The 12,224-nt window shown below is 36.7% G+C and overlaps 1 protein-coding gene across 1 annotated transcript in view; it reads left to right on the top strand.

The window, feature by feature from the left end:
- pik3r5 (phosphoinositide-3-kinase, regulatory subunit 5) overlaps positions 1-10,345 on the top strand; it is a 34,009-nt gene extending 23,664 nt beyond the window's left edge. The window contains exons 10-18 of the mRNA XM_084425365.1: positions 18-877; positions 2,493-2,618; positions 2,917-3,048; positions 3,471-3,564; positions 5,077-5,153; positions 5,268-5,361; positions 5,841-5,923; positions 6,442-6,557; positions 8,546-10,345. Of these exons, the coding sequence (XP_084281491.1) occupies positions 18-877; positions 2,493-2,618; positions 2,917-3,048; positions 3,471-3,564; positions 5,077-5,153; positions 5,268-5,361; positions 5,841-5,923; positions 6,442-6,557; positions 8,546-8,693 (1,730 nt within the window). The 3' untranslated portion in view covers positions 8,694-10,345. The remainder of the gene's footprint in view (positions 1-17; positions 878-2,492; positions 2,619-2,916; positions 3,049-3,470; positions 3,565-5,076; positions 5,154-5,267; positions 5,362-5,840; positions 5,924-6,441; positions 6,558-8,545) is intronic.
- Positions 10,346-12,224: the final 1,879 nt, after the last annotated feature.

The raw sequence follows: 12,224 nt of genomic DNA on the forward strand, positions 1-12,224 counted from the left end.
ATCTTGTTTTTTGCTAGATGTTCTAAACGACCTTCTAGACATAGAGTCTGAATTGACCTTGTCTCAAACATCTGAGGGCATGGAGGAGGAGGATGATGTAGACAATGTCGACGTGGAAGATGATGAATATGATGTCTTGGAGGAGGGGTTTGTATCAAACGGTTGCGTTGACTATCGTGCCTCAACCTTCTCCACTGTCTCCTCCCTTTCCACTGCCTCCAAAGACTCCATGTTCTCCACGGTGTCGGTCGCTTCCTCCGAATACTCTCCCCTCTCCACGCTTTCATACTCATCTCAAGCTTCGGGTACAGACAGTGACTTCTGTGAGGACGCAGAGGAGGACATTCTTAGTACAGCACATGTGTCCAAGACCAAAACCGCACGACTTTCCAAGTGCCTCTCACGACTCTTTAAACCTCGCAGCAGCAACTCTCTCTGTCGAGCCAAGAGCCTGGGCACCCCTGAGGCTAAAGAATTAGTGATCGTCCGCTCTAAGAGATCCAATTCTCTGCCACAGCAGGTGCGGCTGCGGAACTCTGATTTCGGGTTACCAGTGCCCCCCCTCTCGCAGCTGCAATACGTTTGCTACAGGAGAAGACCCATTCTGAGTAGCGATGATGAGGAAGGGCCAACAGGGGCCACTACGCTCAGAGTGGTGGTGTTTGGGGCAGATCATGTGGCAGGGAGGGTTGCCCGTGCCTATGGCAGTCTAAGGAAAAGAGAGAGAGACTGTCCGCACCTCACCAAAGCTTTCAGGATTAAGTTTTTCTTTGTGCCTGTACGGAGGGATACAACTCCTGCCAACTCTTCGTTGAGGAACTCAGGTTCTTCTCTGCAGCTCTCAGCAAGTCCACTGAAATCAGCCATCTCTAGCATTGTGAGTGAAATTACAACACTGATGCTTTGTTTTTTTCATGTACACTAAGGTATGCATATAGTGACGTGTAGGGCTGGGTATCGAGTTCGATACTTTTTAGGCACCGACCGAATTGCCTCGATATACACTATACTGCAGAGATGTCGAGTCAGCATTGCGGCGAGCTTTATGCGTGCGCTTGAGCGCGAGGCATATATTCCGGCATAAATGAGTCTTTGAGTCTGTAAAAAAAGTCAACAAACTGAAAAAATAAAACTCAAGATTTTTTTTAGTACGTAATGTCATTTTGTTAAAACGGATTTCATAAAATTGGTATTGAAAAAAGTATCGTTCAGGAACCGGTATCGAAGTCAAGGTACCGGTATCGAAAACTTTGTAATGATACCCAGCCCTAGTGAAGTGTGTAAAATAATTGTCATCAGCATAATATGCATTTTGCATTCATTAGCTGGTCCACACAGCGTGTTGTTTCAAGTCCAAAAGAAATTAGAGACAGAAACAAACTACTGGAGACGCCACAACAATAAACTCCCACATTGATGAGCAATTGCAATTCTAGTTTAAAAAAACAACAAAATGTTATTGTTCAAAAAATCCGGAGAGAAATAGTGCAGACATTGGACAATGATAAAACTAACACGCTTGTCTACCACCTGTGTTCGCACACACTATCAAGTGGGTGTATATTAAGAAAGGCTATGCTTTCAGCTATGTCCAGAAGTTTTTGCTTCAAAACTGAAGTATGCTTTAGGTTTTATTCATCAGGCTTAAGAAGTGACTGACTGCAAAAATCTCATCAATTTGGACAGGTGCATACACACTGCAGCCAAATTTTCACTTCTCTTCTCAAGTGCTAATTCCTATTCGGTACACAGAATGTTACTGGCATGACAACACATTCAACCACCAAATTCACTTATGAAAAATTAGGTAGTAACAGCTGAATTTGCTTAAAATCTGCAAAGTGTGTACAGAACCAGTTTTTACTGTTGCTCTCACCAGCCCTGCAGTAAATGCAACTACTAAATTCACTATGATGAAAAGTAGCAAACACCAAACTGCTTATACTGTTTCCCTTCGTGTTTGCAGCCGCATGCCTGTAATTATCACTGCGTCAATCATTACAGTTTCACATGTGGTTCCTGTATTCCAGACACACTTGAATCACCAATTTAGGAGATTTTTACTTCCACATTTAAGTGTGGTTATCTCTCTCAGATCCTTTAGTGTGTATGGGCCACATTGCTTAATTGGATGTCAAACCACATCTCTGATGGTGTTAATCTGGTCTAGATTGTATCCCAGCCTGGCTAAGATATTCTGGTCTCTCTTGATGGTTTTAGTGGGAATTTGGGATTTTTTTTCCCCCCCAGCAGGTCATGCTGACACCATTTAAAGACAGACTTAGCGAGGTTTGAAGACAGCTAGACTTAAACTAACCTACGGTTTCATCTGGCATATGTATGTACATTTTAAGATAAGCTAATAAAGTCCAACACTACTTGTACACACTTTGAAGTCAAAACAAAGGTTATTTATTTTTCATTCAATTGTTAGTCCAGACATTCACATATAAGATTTTTATACAGAAACATTGGTATTAATTTATCAACAGGATCTCAGTGTGAATGGGACGGAGGACAGCACTAATGACATAGCTAATCTGCTGGGAATGCTGGATCCCTGGTATGAGCGGAACACTCTGAGCCTGCTGGACCTGCCCGTTAATGTGTTGTGCCAGGTGATACTCTCACGACTACACAAACTCATTCACATGAACAGAGAATGCATTCATATCCAAATAATCAGTGACAAGAACAAACATCAGTAAACCTTTCATTATATGGCAAGCAGTTTTCGGCAGGGTCACACACGCACACAAAAAAACCCACATCCCATAAAGCCATTCATATGAGGAACTTGCGTGTGTGAAAGTGTGTTTTGTATTGTTTTGATTATCACCATGCCCCCCCTACCCCCGCCCCATATCAAATGACTGACGAACAATGTATTTACATCAAATGTTCTCGCCTTAACAGCAAACATCAAAGATTGATTCAGACTTGTCCGAGGGTGCTGCTGAGGGCCGTTTACCAATATTTGCTGACCTGGTGCTCCATTACTGCCGCCTTGCCGCCCGTCCTGCCCTCATTCAGCTCTATCAAGCAGAGGTGAATAAAAACCATTTCCATTTCCTCCAGCCATTTCCTCATTCTGTGGCAGTTCCAGTCAAAGACTTTAAAGTTGTACCATAAAAAGTTTATAAATATATAGACTTTTAAGTTATAAATCTATTATATATTATAGCCTGTCGGGATATGTGGAGCATCTTTCTCCAATGGGTTCTGTTTTTGTTTTTGTTTTTTGTTTTTAATAAACTATTACATTCATTCAAATTTGTTAGTTTCACTGCAGAAATTGTTTGACATGCTCTGACATCTACATACATTTTTAGATGTTTCTTGGTGTTAACTATTGACTACAGTATTTCATTCATCTTTTCTGGACTATTTTGTAACTTGTCTTGCATCTTTTACGACCATAATGCAATCCAATAGTTTCACAATCGTTTTATTCCTATTCTTGACTATAGTTGACACTAGCTGGAGGAGAGAGACGGACTGAAGTGTTTATTCATTCTCTGGAGCTGGGCCACACAGCTGGTACAAGAGCCATCAAGGCCATGGGTAAGTGTGAACAAACAACAAGATATCATTTCAGATCTTTGTTTCTATGAATGGCCAATTTCACATCATTTGATGTTTGCTTAGTATGCTTTCCTTTCAGAAACTTCTTTTTTTCCATGGGTATATTAAAGCAATCACCAGGACAATTTTCCTTTCTAAGCAATTATACACAAATGAGCCAAACCATTATGACCACCTGCCTAATATGCTATTGGTAGACTCTAAAAGACCCCCTGAAGGTGTCCTGTGGTATCTGGCACCAAGATGTTAGCAGGAGATACTTCAAGTCCTGTAGGTTGCAAGGAGGAGCCGCCGTAGATTGAACTTGTTGGTCTAGCACATACCTCAGATGCTCAATTGGATTGAGATTTGGGGAATTTGGAGGCCATAGCAACAATTTGAGGGGTGTACCTGGTCTGCGACAATGTTTCGATAGGTGGCGTGTCAAATTTACATACACATGAATGTCTGACCCAGGGTTTCCCAGCAGAACATTGCCCAGAGCATCACACTTCCTACCTCTATCGGCTTGTCGTTGTCCCACAGCGCAAATGTCCATGTGATGTAAAAGAAAACAGACTCATCGGACCAGACCACCTTCTTCAATTGCTCCAAGGTCCAGTTCTGCAGCTGATTGGTTGGGGCTACTCAGCCCTATACGCAGAAGAGTGTGATGCACTGTGTGTTGTGACACATCCCTCCCAGTGCCATCTTGATAGTCTTGATAGTCGTGATAGTCTGCGTTGCCCTCGTGCATCGGTGAGCCTTGGGTGCCCAACACCCTGTTGTCTGTTTATGGTTTGTCAATCCTCGGACCACTGTTGGTGAATTCTTACCACTGTTGACTGGGAGCAACCACAAGCCTTGTCGTTTCAGAGATATTCTGATCCAGTCGCCTTTCCCCCCCTTGTCAAAGTCGCTCAGATCTTTATTCCTGCCATTTTATCCTGCATTCAACGGATTGATTATGAGAACTAATTTGTTTGCTTACCATCTAATCTACCCATTCCTTAATATGTGACCTTGCTAGGAGATGACCAATGATATTATGTGTAATTTTTTTGGCATGTATGTGCTCACTGTTTACACTGTTTACTTCTGTTTCTTTGCTATCTTGCAACCCTGTACAATCACCCTTCCATAATTCTGCCTGCATATGGAGGTCAAAGTGGCGCATGACAGTGTATTGAATCGCTGACACGAGTCATGCGAAAGGGCTTTTTAGTGTGTGTATTGCTCTTTACAAGTTGTCATTGTGCAGCATGCTGTTATCTGGATAATTAACTGAAATGTTTTTTTGGGTAGTTGCAGATCTTCGCTTCTCAAAAGATATTTTTGAGCAACGGAAGCAGCTTTAAATTCAGACTAATCAAAAATGTTTATGCCATCATGAAAAAAAAGGAAGAAGAACTTTTCGGATCCTGTTATAATAGCTGTATTGTGTTTTGCAGTAGTTAAGGTGACTAACTTGACTTCTTTTCTAAGGAATCAAATCTTTTTATTATTTTGCAGGTGCTGCCAGTAAGAGATTTGGCATTGATGGAGACCGTGAGGCTGTTCCTTTGTCACTGGAAGTGACTTACAACAGAGTAAGACGAACCATTCCAGTGTTTTGATTAGTTTCAAATGACAATCCATTTTCATTTGTATGCAAGTAATCCCATTTTCATTTACCCTCTCTCTTTTTTTGCCTTTACTTTCAGATACATGTCAGTGGCAGAAGTCAGAAGACGATGTCAGAAAAGTCCTGCACCTCCATAAACCTGTTAAAAGCCTGCAGGAATCCTGAGGAACTAGGTAGAAAATAACATTGACTTCAGTACTTTTCACTTTTTAAAACATATTTTAATTAGGAATGTTAATTGTTTAAATTGATATGCTTATGAACTGTAAAATCACTATTGCACCGTAAAAAAGGAGTGCATAACTGTATATACACAGTAAAAATCCCATGCATTTTCACCACAGGGGAATTCACTTTTAATGATAACTTTAAAGACAGACCTACTGTGAGCTACAAGGTTTTTAATCAATTGTATATGCTTTTGTTGAAGCCATCAATTATTTTAACTTATTTATTAAATAATCGTGTTTAACTGCAGAGTATACACATACAGTACTATACATATGTTTCCAATAGTTATGAATATAAATATTTGCTTGTACTGCACTCAAATGCCGCAAAAATGATTTTTTTTTTTGCAGTTCTGATTGTTAGTGCATGTAAATCCAAATCAACCAAATCACAAGTGCTTCATTTATTTCTTTTTCTTTAGATTCTAAAATGGAGTGCCTTCATTTGACAATGACAGAAGTGCTGAAGAGACAAAACTCTAAATCAAAGAAAGGCTACAATCAGGTGAGCAGGAAGGAAGCATGAGAGAAAACTAAGCTGCGGTTTAAACAGGCTGAAACAAACTTAGTGCAAACACCTTCAGTTACTTTCTCGTGTGGTTTCTGCAGCAATGTGTAGCAGCCGACAAACAACTTTTTTTTTTACCAAGAGCAAACATTTTGGTTTTTATTTACCTGTTTCTGTACCGGTTTACACGACATGGCTGTTGTTTTTACACCCTTGTGTCTTTGGTGTCAGTTGCACTTTCATTTTTACAGTGCAAGTGGTTACTCTTTGGTTCAGTTACACCACACACCGACTGTACTCAATCTTGTTTTGTTATCGATTTAATAAAAAAAATACTGTTTGTTACAAATGTTTGAAATAAATAAATGAAGCATAGATTATACTGAGTATGAAAATACACACATCTCCTTTTCAAAGCTCTTTTATTCTTGCATAGATTAAGTTAAAATGTTTATGAATGTTAAAGTTATCTAGGAGATTCAAGTTACAGTATTTTAATGTTTTTTGTATTCCAGCAACTGACCACCACACAAGTAAAAGTGGATAAGGTTCAGGTTAGCGGAACTTGCAACACCACCTTTGCAGTTTGTCTGGACCAAGATGAGAAGAAAATTTTGCAGAGTGTGACCAGGTACAGTTTGTTTTTGTTAGCTTTTTATGCTAAAGTTTGGCTAAAAATTAAATATATTTATTTCCTTCCCAGCAGTGGTAGATAGACAAGTAAGACAAGTGTTTACATATTTATACTTTTACTGGAGTAATCTACTTTAATTACTGCGTCCAGTATGTATGTATATTAGTGCTGTCAAAATAATGCATTAACTCATGTGATTAATTTCAGTTTAACACGTTAAAAATATAATAAAAAAATCCTGTCATCCTTAGGCTTACTATATTATCACGCTCTTATTCATGCATATGCTTTTAAACCATTCAAGCACAATACGACACAAAAGAGAACGCAGTGCTGTACTGATCCTGTGAATCTCCTGTCTGTGTAACACACACGACTCGTGCGCACAGATAGCCGCTTCAGACATCGCTTGAATGGACAAAAACACTTAAAATAATGCAAAAATACCAGTTTTGTCCAGTATCCTCGCAATCACAGTTAAATTAAGTCTTAAATTAACGTAAAAAGTTTGTGTGTCAGCTCCGCGTCATGTTCTGCAGGTCTTAAAGTTACAGCGGCCTAATAAACCTGCTGCAGTCTGTCATTAAGGATAATCAAAGAACTAAATAAAAAGACTGAATAACATTTGTAGCTTTAATAAGCATTCATCTATCTTTAATTCTATAATTATAATATTTAATTTATAATTTATGCAGTGAAGACTGTGAAGTGTTTAATATCTTTATTCAATTTCTGTATATATCCTTGGTGTTAATGACCTACCTGAAAATCTTAAAGCACTGTTTACAAGGTCACATGGGTCAAAAACATTTTGCATTTTGACAGGGCAAGCAAAAATCTGAACTTGTCTGACTGGGCCAATAGAAAAAATGTTGCCCTGATATATTGAAGGGTGCATACTTAATTATTATTAAGTCACTTAAATTAATAATATTTTTTTAAAGCCTAATAAATGTTAAAATTGGTAGCTTTCAATTATACTGTAATGTTGAATGGCTATGGCTAACTGAAAATAATTAAGAAAAAATCTATTTCATAGAGACATCAGTAGCAGTATTGGTATAAATGTAGAAAGTCTTTATTTTAAATAAGTTAATGACTTCTACATTAATTTGGAGATTACATTTAAATTGATTACATTATAAAAATACAGTATATATAATAAACTTTAATATAATAAACTTTAATCGCAATTAATTACAGAAAGATGTGCATTAAAAATGTCTTTAACCGTTTTAACAAATGAATTAGAGTAATGTAATTAATTAGTTTAAATATATATATATATTTTTTAAATCATCAAGGATGCATTAAATTGATTAAAAAATACAGTTAAACCTGTACATTGTTTTAAAAAAAAAATCTAATAAATGCTGTTCCTTTTAAAAAGAATCAAATCAAAGAATCCTGCAAAACAATGTATCACGGTTTACACACAAATATTAAGCAGCACAACCTTTTTCAAGACCAAATCAAATCAGCATATTAGAATGATCATGAATTCTGAAGGATCATGTGACACTGAAGACTGGAGTAATGGCTGCTGAATATTCAGCTTTGCCATCTTAAATTACATTTAAGAAAAGTTATTTTAAATTGTAATAATATTTCACAATATAAGTATTTCATCCTTAATTTTGTTTCAGCATTTTTTGCATAAAAAAAAAAAAAAAAAAATCAATAAAATAAAATAAGGAACAAAATCATGAAATGTTCATGTTTTACTGTGAGATGGAAACAAGCATTTGTCACTGAAAGTGAGTCAGTGACCTTCACTGTTTGTCACTGTTTCATAATTCCATTGCCATAGAGACACTAAAAATATTTGTTATAAAACTAGTTTTGTGGCCAACAACCGGTAAACTTTTTCAATGTACCAGCCATCGGCAATTACTTTTTGGACCCTGTATATTAGTATTTGAATGTAAACTCCATTGAGCACTTCTAAAATGCCAAACAACCCAAAATGATTTCTTTCTTTGCAGGTGTGAGGTATCGGTTTGTTATAAGCCAGATAGTTCGACTGATTGGACGAAAGGAAGGGTGTTCACATCTCAGACCCAGTCTCTGCAGCCAACCTTCTGCTCTCTTCTTTGCCTCCCTATTGCCACTTTCAGTGGACCTCAGCCTTAAACCCCGAGATCAGGCTTTAACTCAGACCTCCAGCCTAAGAAGCCTTAAGTCTGGTTAAAACATTCATACCAGTTTTCCACTTTCAACTTTGCGTATCGACTTTCAGGACAAAAGCTAAGATGCACTTTTGGGTAAAAGTTCCCTTTTATTACATTATATGTGCATCATGTCTATGTACATGTGGGGTTGTTTGCTTCAAACTTCTGAGATTAGGATAATCGGATCAGAAATTGTTTTTTCTAAGGGTACATCCTACTGAATATAATTCGGTGGGCAAACAGGCAATTTTTGTGGACTTATGACTAACATCTGAATTTGGTTATGAGCCAGAATCATCCTTAACCAAGGTTTGGTATGAATGGAAATATGGGATGTTATTACTGGATTTATTTGGAACAAGGTCTGTCCTGGTTCTTATTCAACTGGCATGGATTTCTAACTACCAGAATACTCTTGTTAATATGTACATTAACCAGCATCCAAATAAGCACTCTGGACAATTTAATAATTTGTTTGTATATATGATGTAATTATTTTATGTAGCTATAATTAAAATTCTCAGGAAATATATATATATATATATATATATATATATATATATATATATATATATATATATATATATATATATATATGTATATGTATATGTGTGTGTTCATTTACAGTCTTTCCTCTTTTTATTGTTTATTTAATCCCATTCTGTCTGGCCAGAGAATTGAGATAGTCCAGCCTCAGATTATAGTCCTTAAAAAAAATCTGATGTATTCCGTGATTGTTTTTGTATATATTTGTATATCCTCTCTGTTGTTTTATTTTTGGTGTTATGACTTCAAAACCATTTGAAACCTGTCTGGTTTAAATGCCTCTTCTTGTAGTTTGGTCGGTTGGCCAATAGAGGTCCTTATAAAGCAGTTGTTGAGTTCTACCCATGTGGCCGCTGGAGGCTGAACGCTAGTCAATAAAAAACCAAGACAGTTCATTCAGTACACTGTAATACTGGCGCAGTTTGTAAGTGAAACAAACTGAAATCTTTCTTTCTTTCTTTCTTTCTTTCTTTCTTTCTTTCTTTCTTTCTTTCTTTCTTTCTTTCTTTCTTTCTTTCTTTCTTTCTTTCTTTCTTTCTTTCTTTCTTTCTTTCTTTCTTTCTTTCAAAGCGTATGTGAATATAATCTAAAATAATCAGTATAACTGTCAAAACAAAATTTTTTCTCCTGATTATTTTACAAACACTTAACTTGTATATATTTGAGCAAACTTATCAAGCAACGGTGTTCAATGTACATATGTGTTTTTATAAAAAAATATATATATACATTTTTGAGCAAATTGAGGGATTTTACTCGCTCTCAGGGCAGACTGTTTTTAAATAATATTTGTTTATTAAAATGTGTAGGTGCAGTCCATACTTCATTTCATTTTGGTGACAACATGTTGGAAAGAGTGTTGTGGGTACAGATTAATAACCAGTGCTATTGAAATGTACACTGGTATGCAAAATGGGTTTTTTTTGTGTGTGTGATCTTAGCATCCCAGAGAACTACCGCGGTACTTTTCATGTGTATATTCATGAGGTGCATTCATTGTTTTTATATTTGTACACTGTAACATGTCAAATTAAAAAATCTATTAAATAAAGTCCCATTCAAATTAAACTACTACTCACAAGTCTGTGGATATGGTTACATAATGACTAACAATGATATTATTGGCAATTGTCAGAAGTCTGCCCTAGTCACATAGTAATAAACCAATGTTTTACGCATTACATGGAGGTGATTTTTAATGCGACTGCCATCACAAATTACATAGACTTTAAATGTTTGCTTTTGGTCTTTCCACTGTGCCCTGCAGTTTTTAGAGGCATTCTTATGATCAAATGTCAGGTTAATAACTAAACAATGACACCTCTGTCTGCTAAAACAACAGTCTTTTCATGGTCCTTGTTTTGCTCAGGGTGTTTATGAACTGTTACCCCGTTCCATGTTATTAGAAATATATATATATATATTTTTTTTTTAAAGTCACAAGATGACTGGCTATAAAAAAAAAAAAAAAAAAAGCCATTGAGTCAAAGCTTGAATGTGCACATAAAATTGGATTATGTCGGTTATGATCAAGTTCAAAGATAAATAGTACCTTTGTCAATAGGAAATAAGATCATTCTGAAAAGATTTGTAATGGGGTCAGCACTGGATGCCTGTCTTCATTTATTATTAATAAGAATTTCTCACATGTGCATGCATAAGCATTTCTCACAGCTGCTATTCTTCACAGCTATTCTTCTTAAAAAATAACTAATAGTAAATTGGTACATCTCACAAAACTGGTCAATAACATGTCCGAATCATATTTTATTCCAAAATTAAAAGGGAGGAACAAGGAATACGATTTTGCTTAAAGAATTTCTGTTTTTTGGTTTTGTTTCAAGTTTATGTTTTCATGTCTTTTATTTTGAAATTCTCATAGCCATGGTTCCTGTTTGTCATGTGATTTCTTGCCCTCATGTGATCATGTCTTGTGCTTTCTTAAAGGCACAATATGTAACTTTTTTGCTTTAAAAATCACTATATCTATGTTATATATTTTTTTTAGTTGTGTACTTACATTATCCTGACTGTTTCCAACAACTTTCAAACCAGGAGAAATTTGTAATTTAATTCGAAGACACGTCCCGTTTCTTTATTAACGTTTTGTCGCCGTCAATGGCGTCATATCCGCGTTGTCCCTGGTTTCCGCTCGTACTCCCATAGCAACCAGAGCTATGAACCAGAGCCCTCTGATAGTAACCAAAGCGACAGACGTGGACAAAGTAGTTCGCAATGTCTATCTGCACGCTGTTGTTGTTTCGTTCAAACATTATGGACCATGGCAAGCAGACTTTGGATAAAAAAGGAGAACTAAAATGAGAATCAATATCAGCGCGGTGTTTTCGAGATGCCGAGAGCTCCCATAGACAGTATATAAACGAGAGCTCCACGTCCGAGACTTCGACCGCTCTTACATGTACTTTATTAAACAGGTGAGCACATTTACATTAAACTAATCAATGTTATATAGTTCAACAATGATAAAATGTTAGAATATGATCTGTATGTTATTCTAATGTTGATCTAGCTTACTGCTAGTCTCATACAGACAAACTAACACATAAATTTCAACACACTCAAATGCAGTTTAGTGTGCTAGTGTAATGTTAGACCAAGTGAATTTGTCTAATAAACTGACCTGTGAGTAGTAATTCTCCACTTGCGTGTAGTTCGGTAGAATGAAATGTCCATATTACTTTTATATCCGCGGGACTCGCGTCGCGTGTGGAGCTGATAGCTGTCTCTTAGCAATCCCGACCTGCTTCATATCACAGTCATGATAAAAACATCGATGTATTCAGTCATCCATAAACATTATTAGATCGGTCGGCTTGACGTTGACGACAAGATCCATAATTCTTAGCAAATGTTGCGTCATCAAACTACGCCTTTGTTATTGTAAAGAGGTTAGCGACCCCTAGCGGCGAAAAATTTACATACTGTA

This window comes from Rutilus rutilus, assembly GCF_951802725.1.
Source record: "Rutilus rutilus genome assembly, chromosome: 12".
NCBI classification, from domain to species: Eukaryota; Metazoa; Chordata; class Actinopteri; order Cypriniformes; family Leuciscidae; genus Rutilus; species Rutilus rutilus.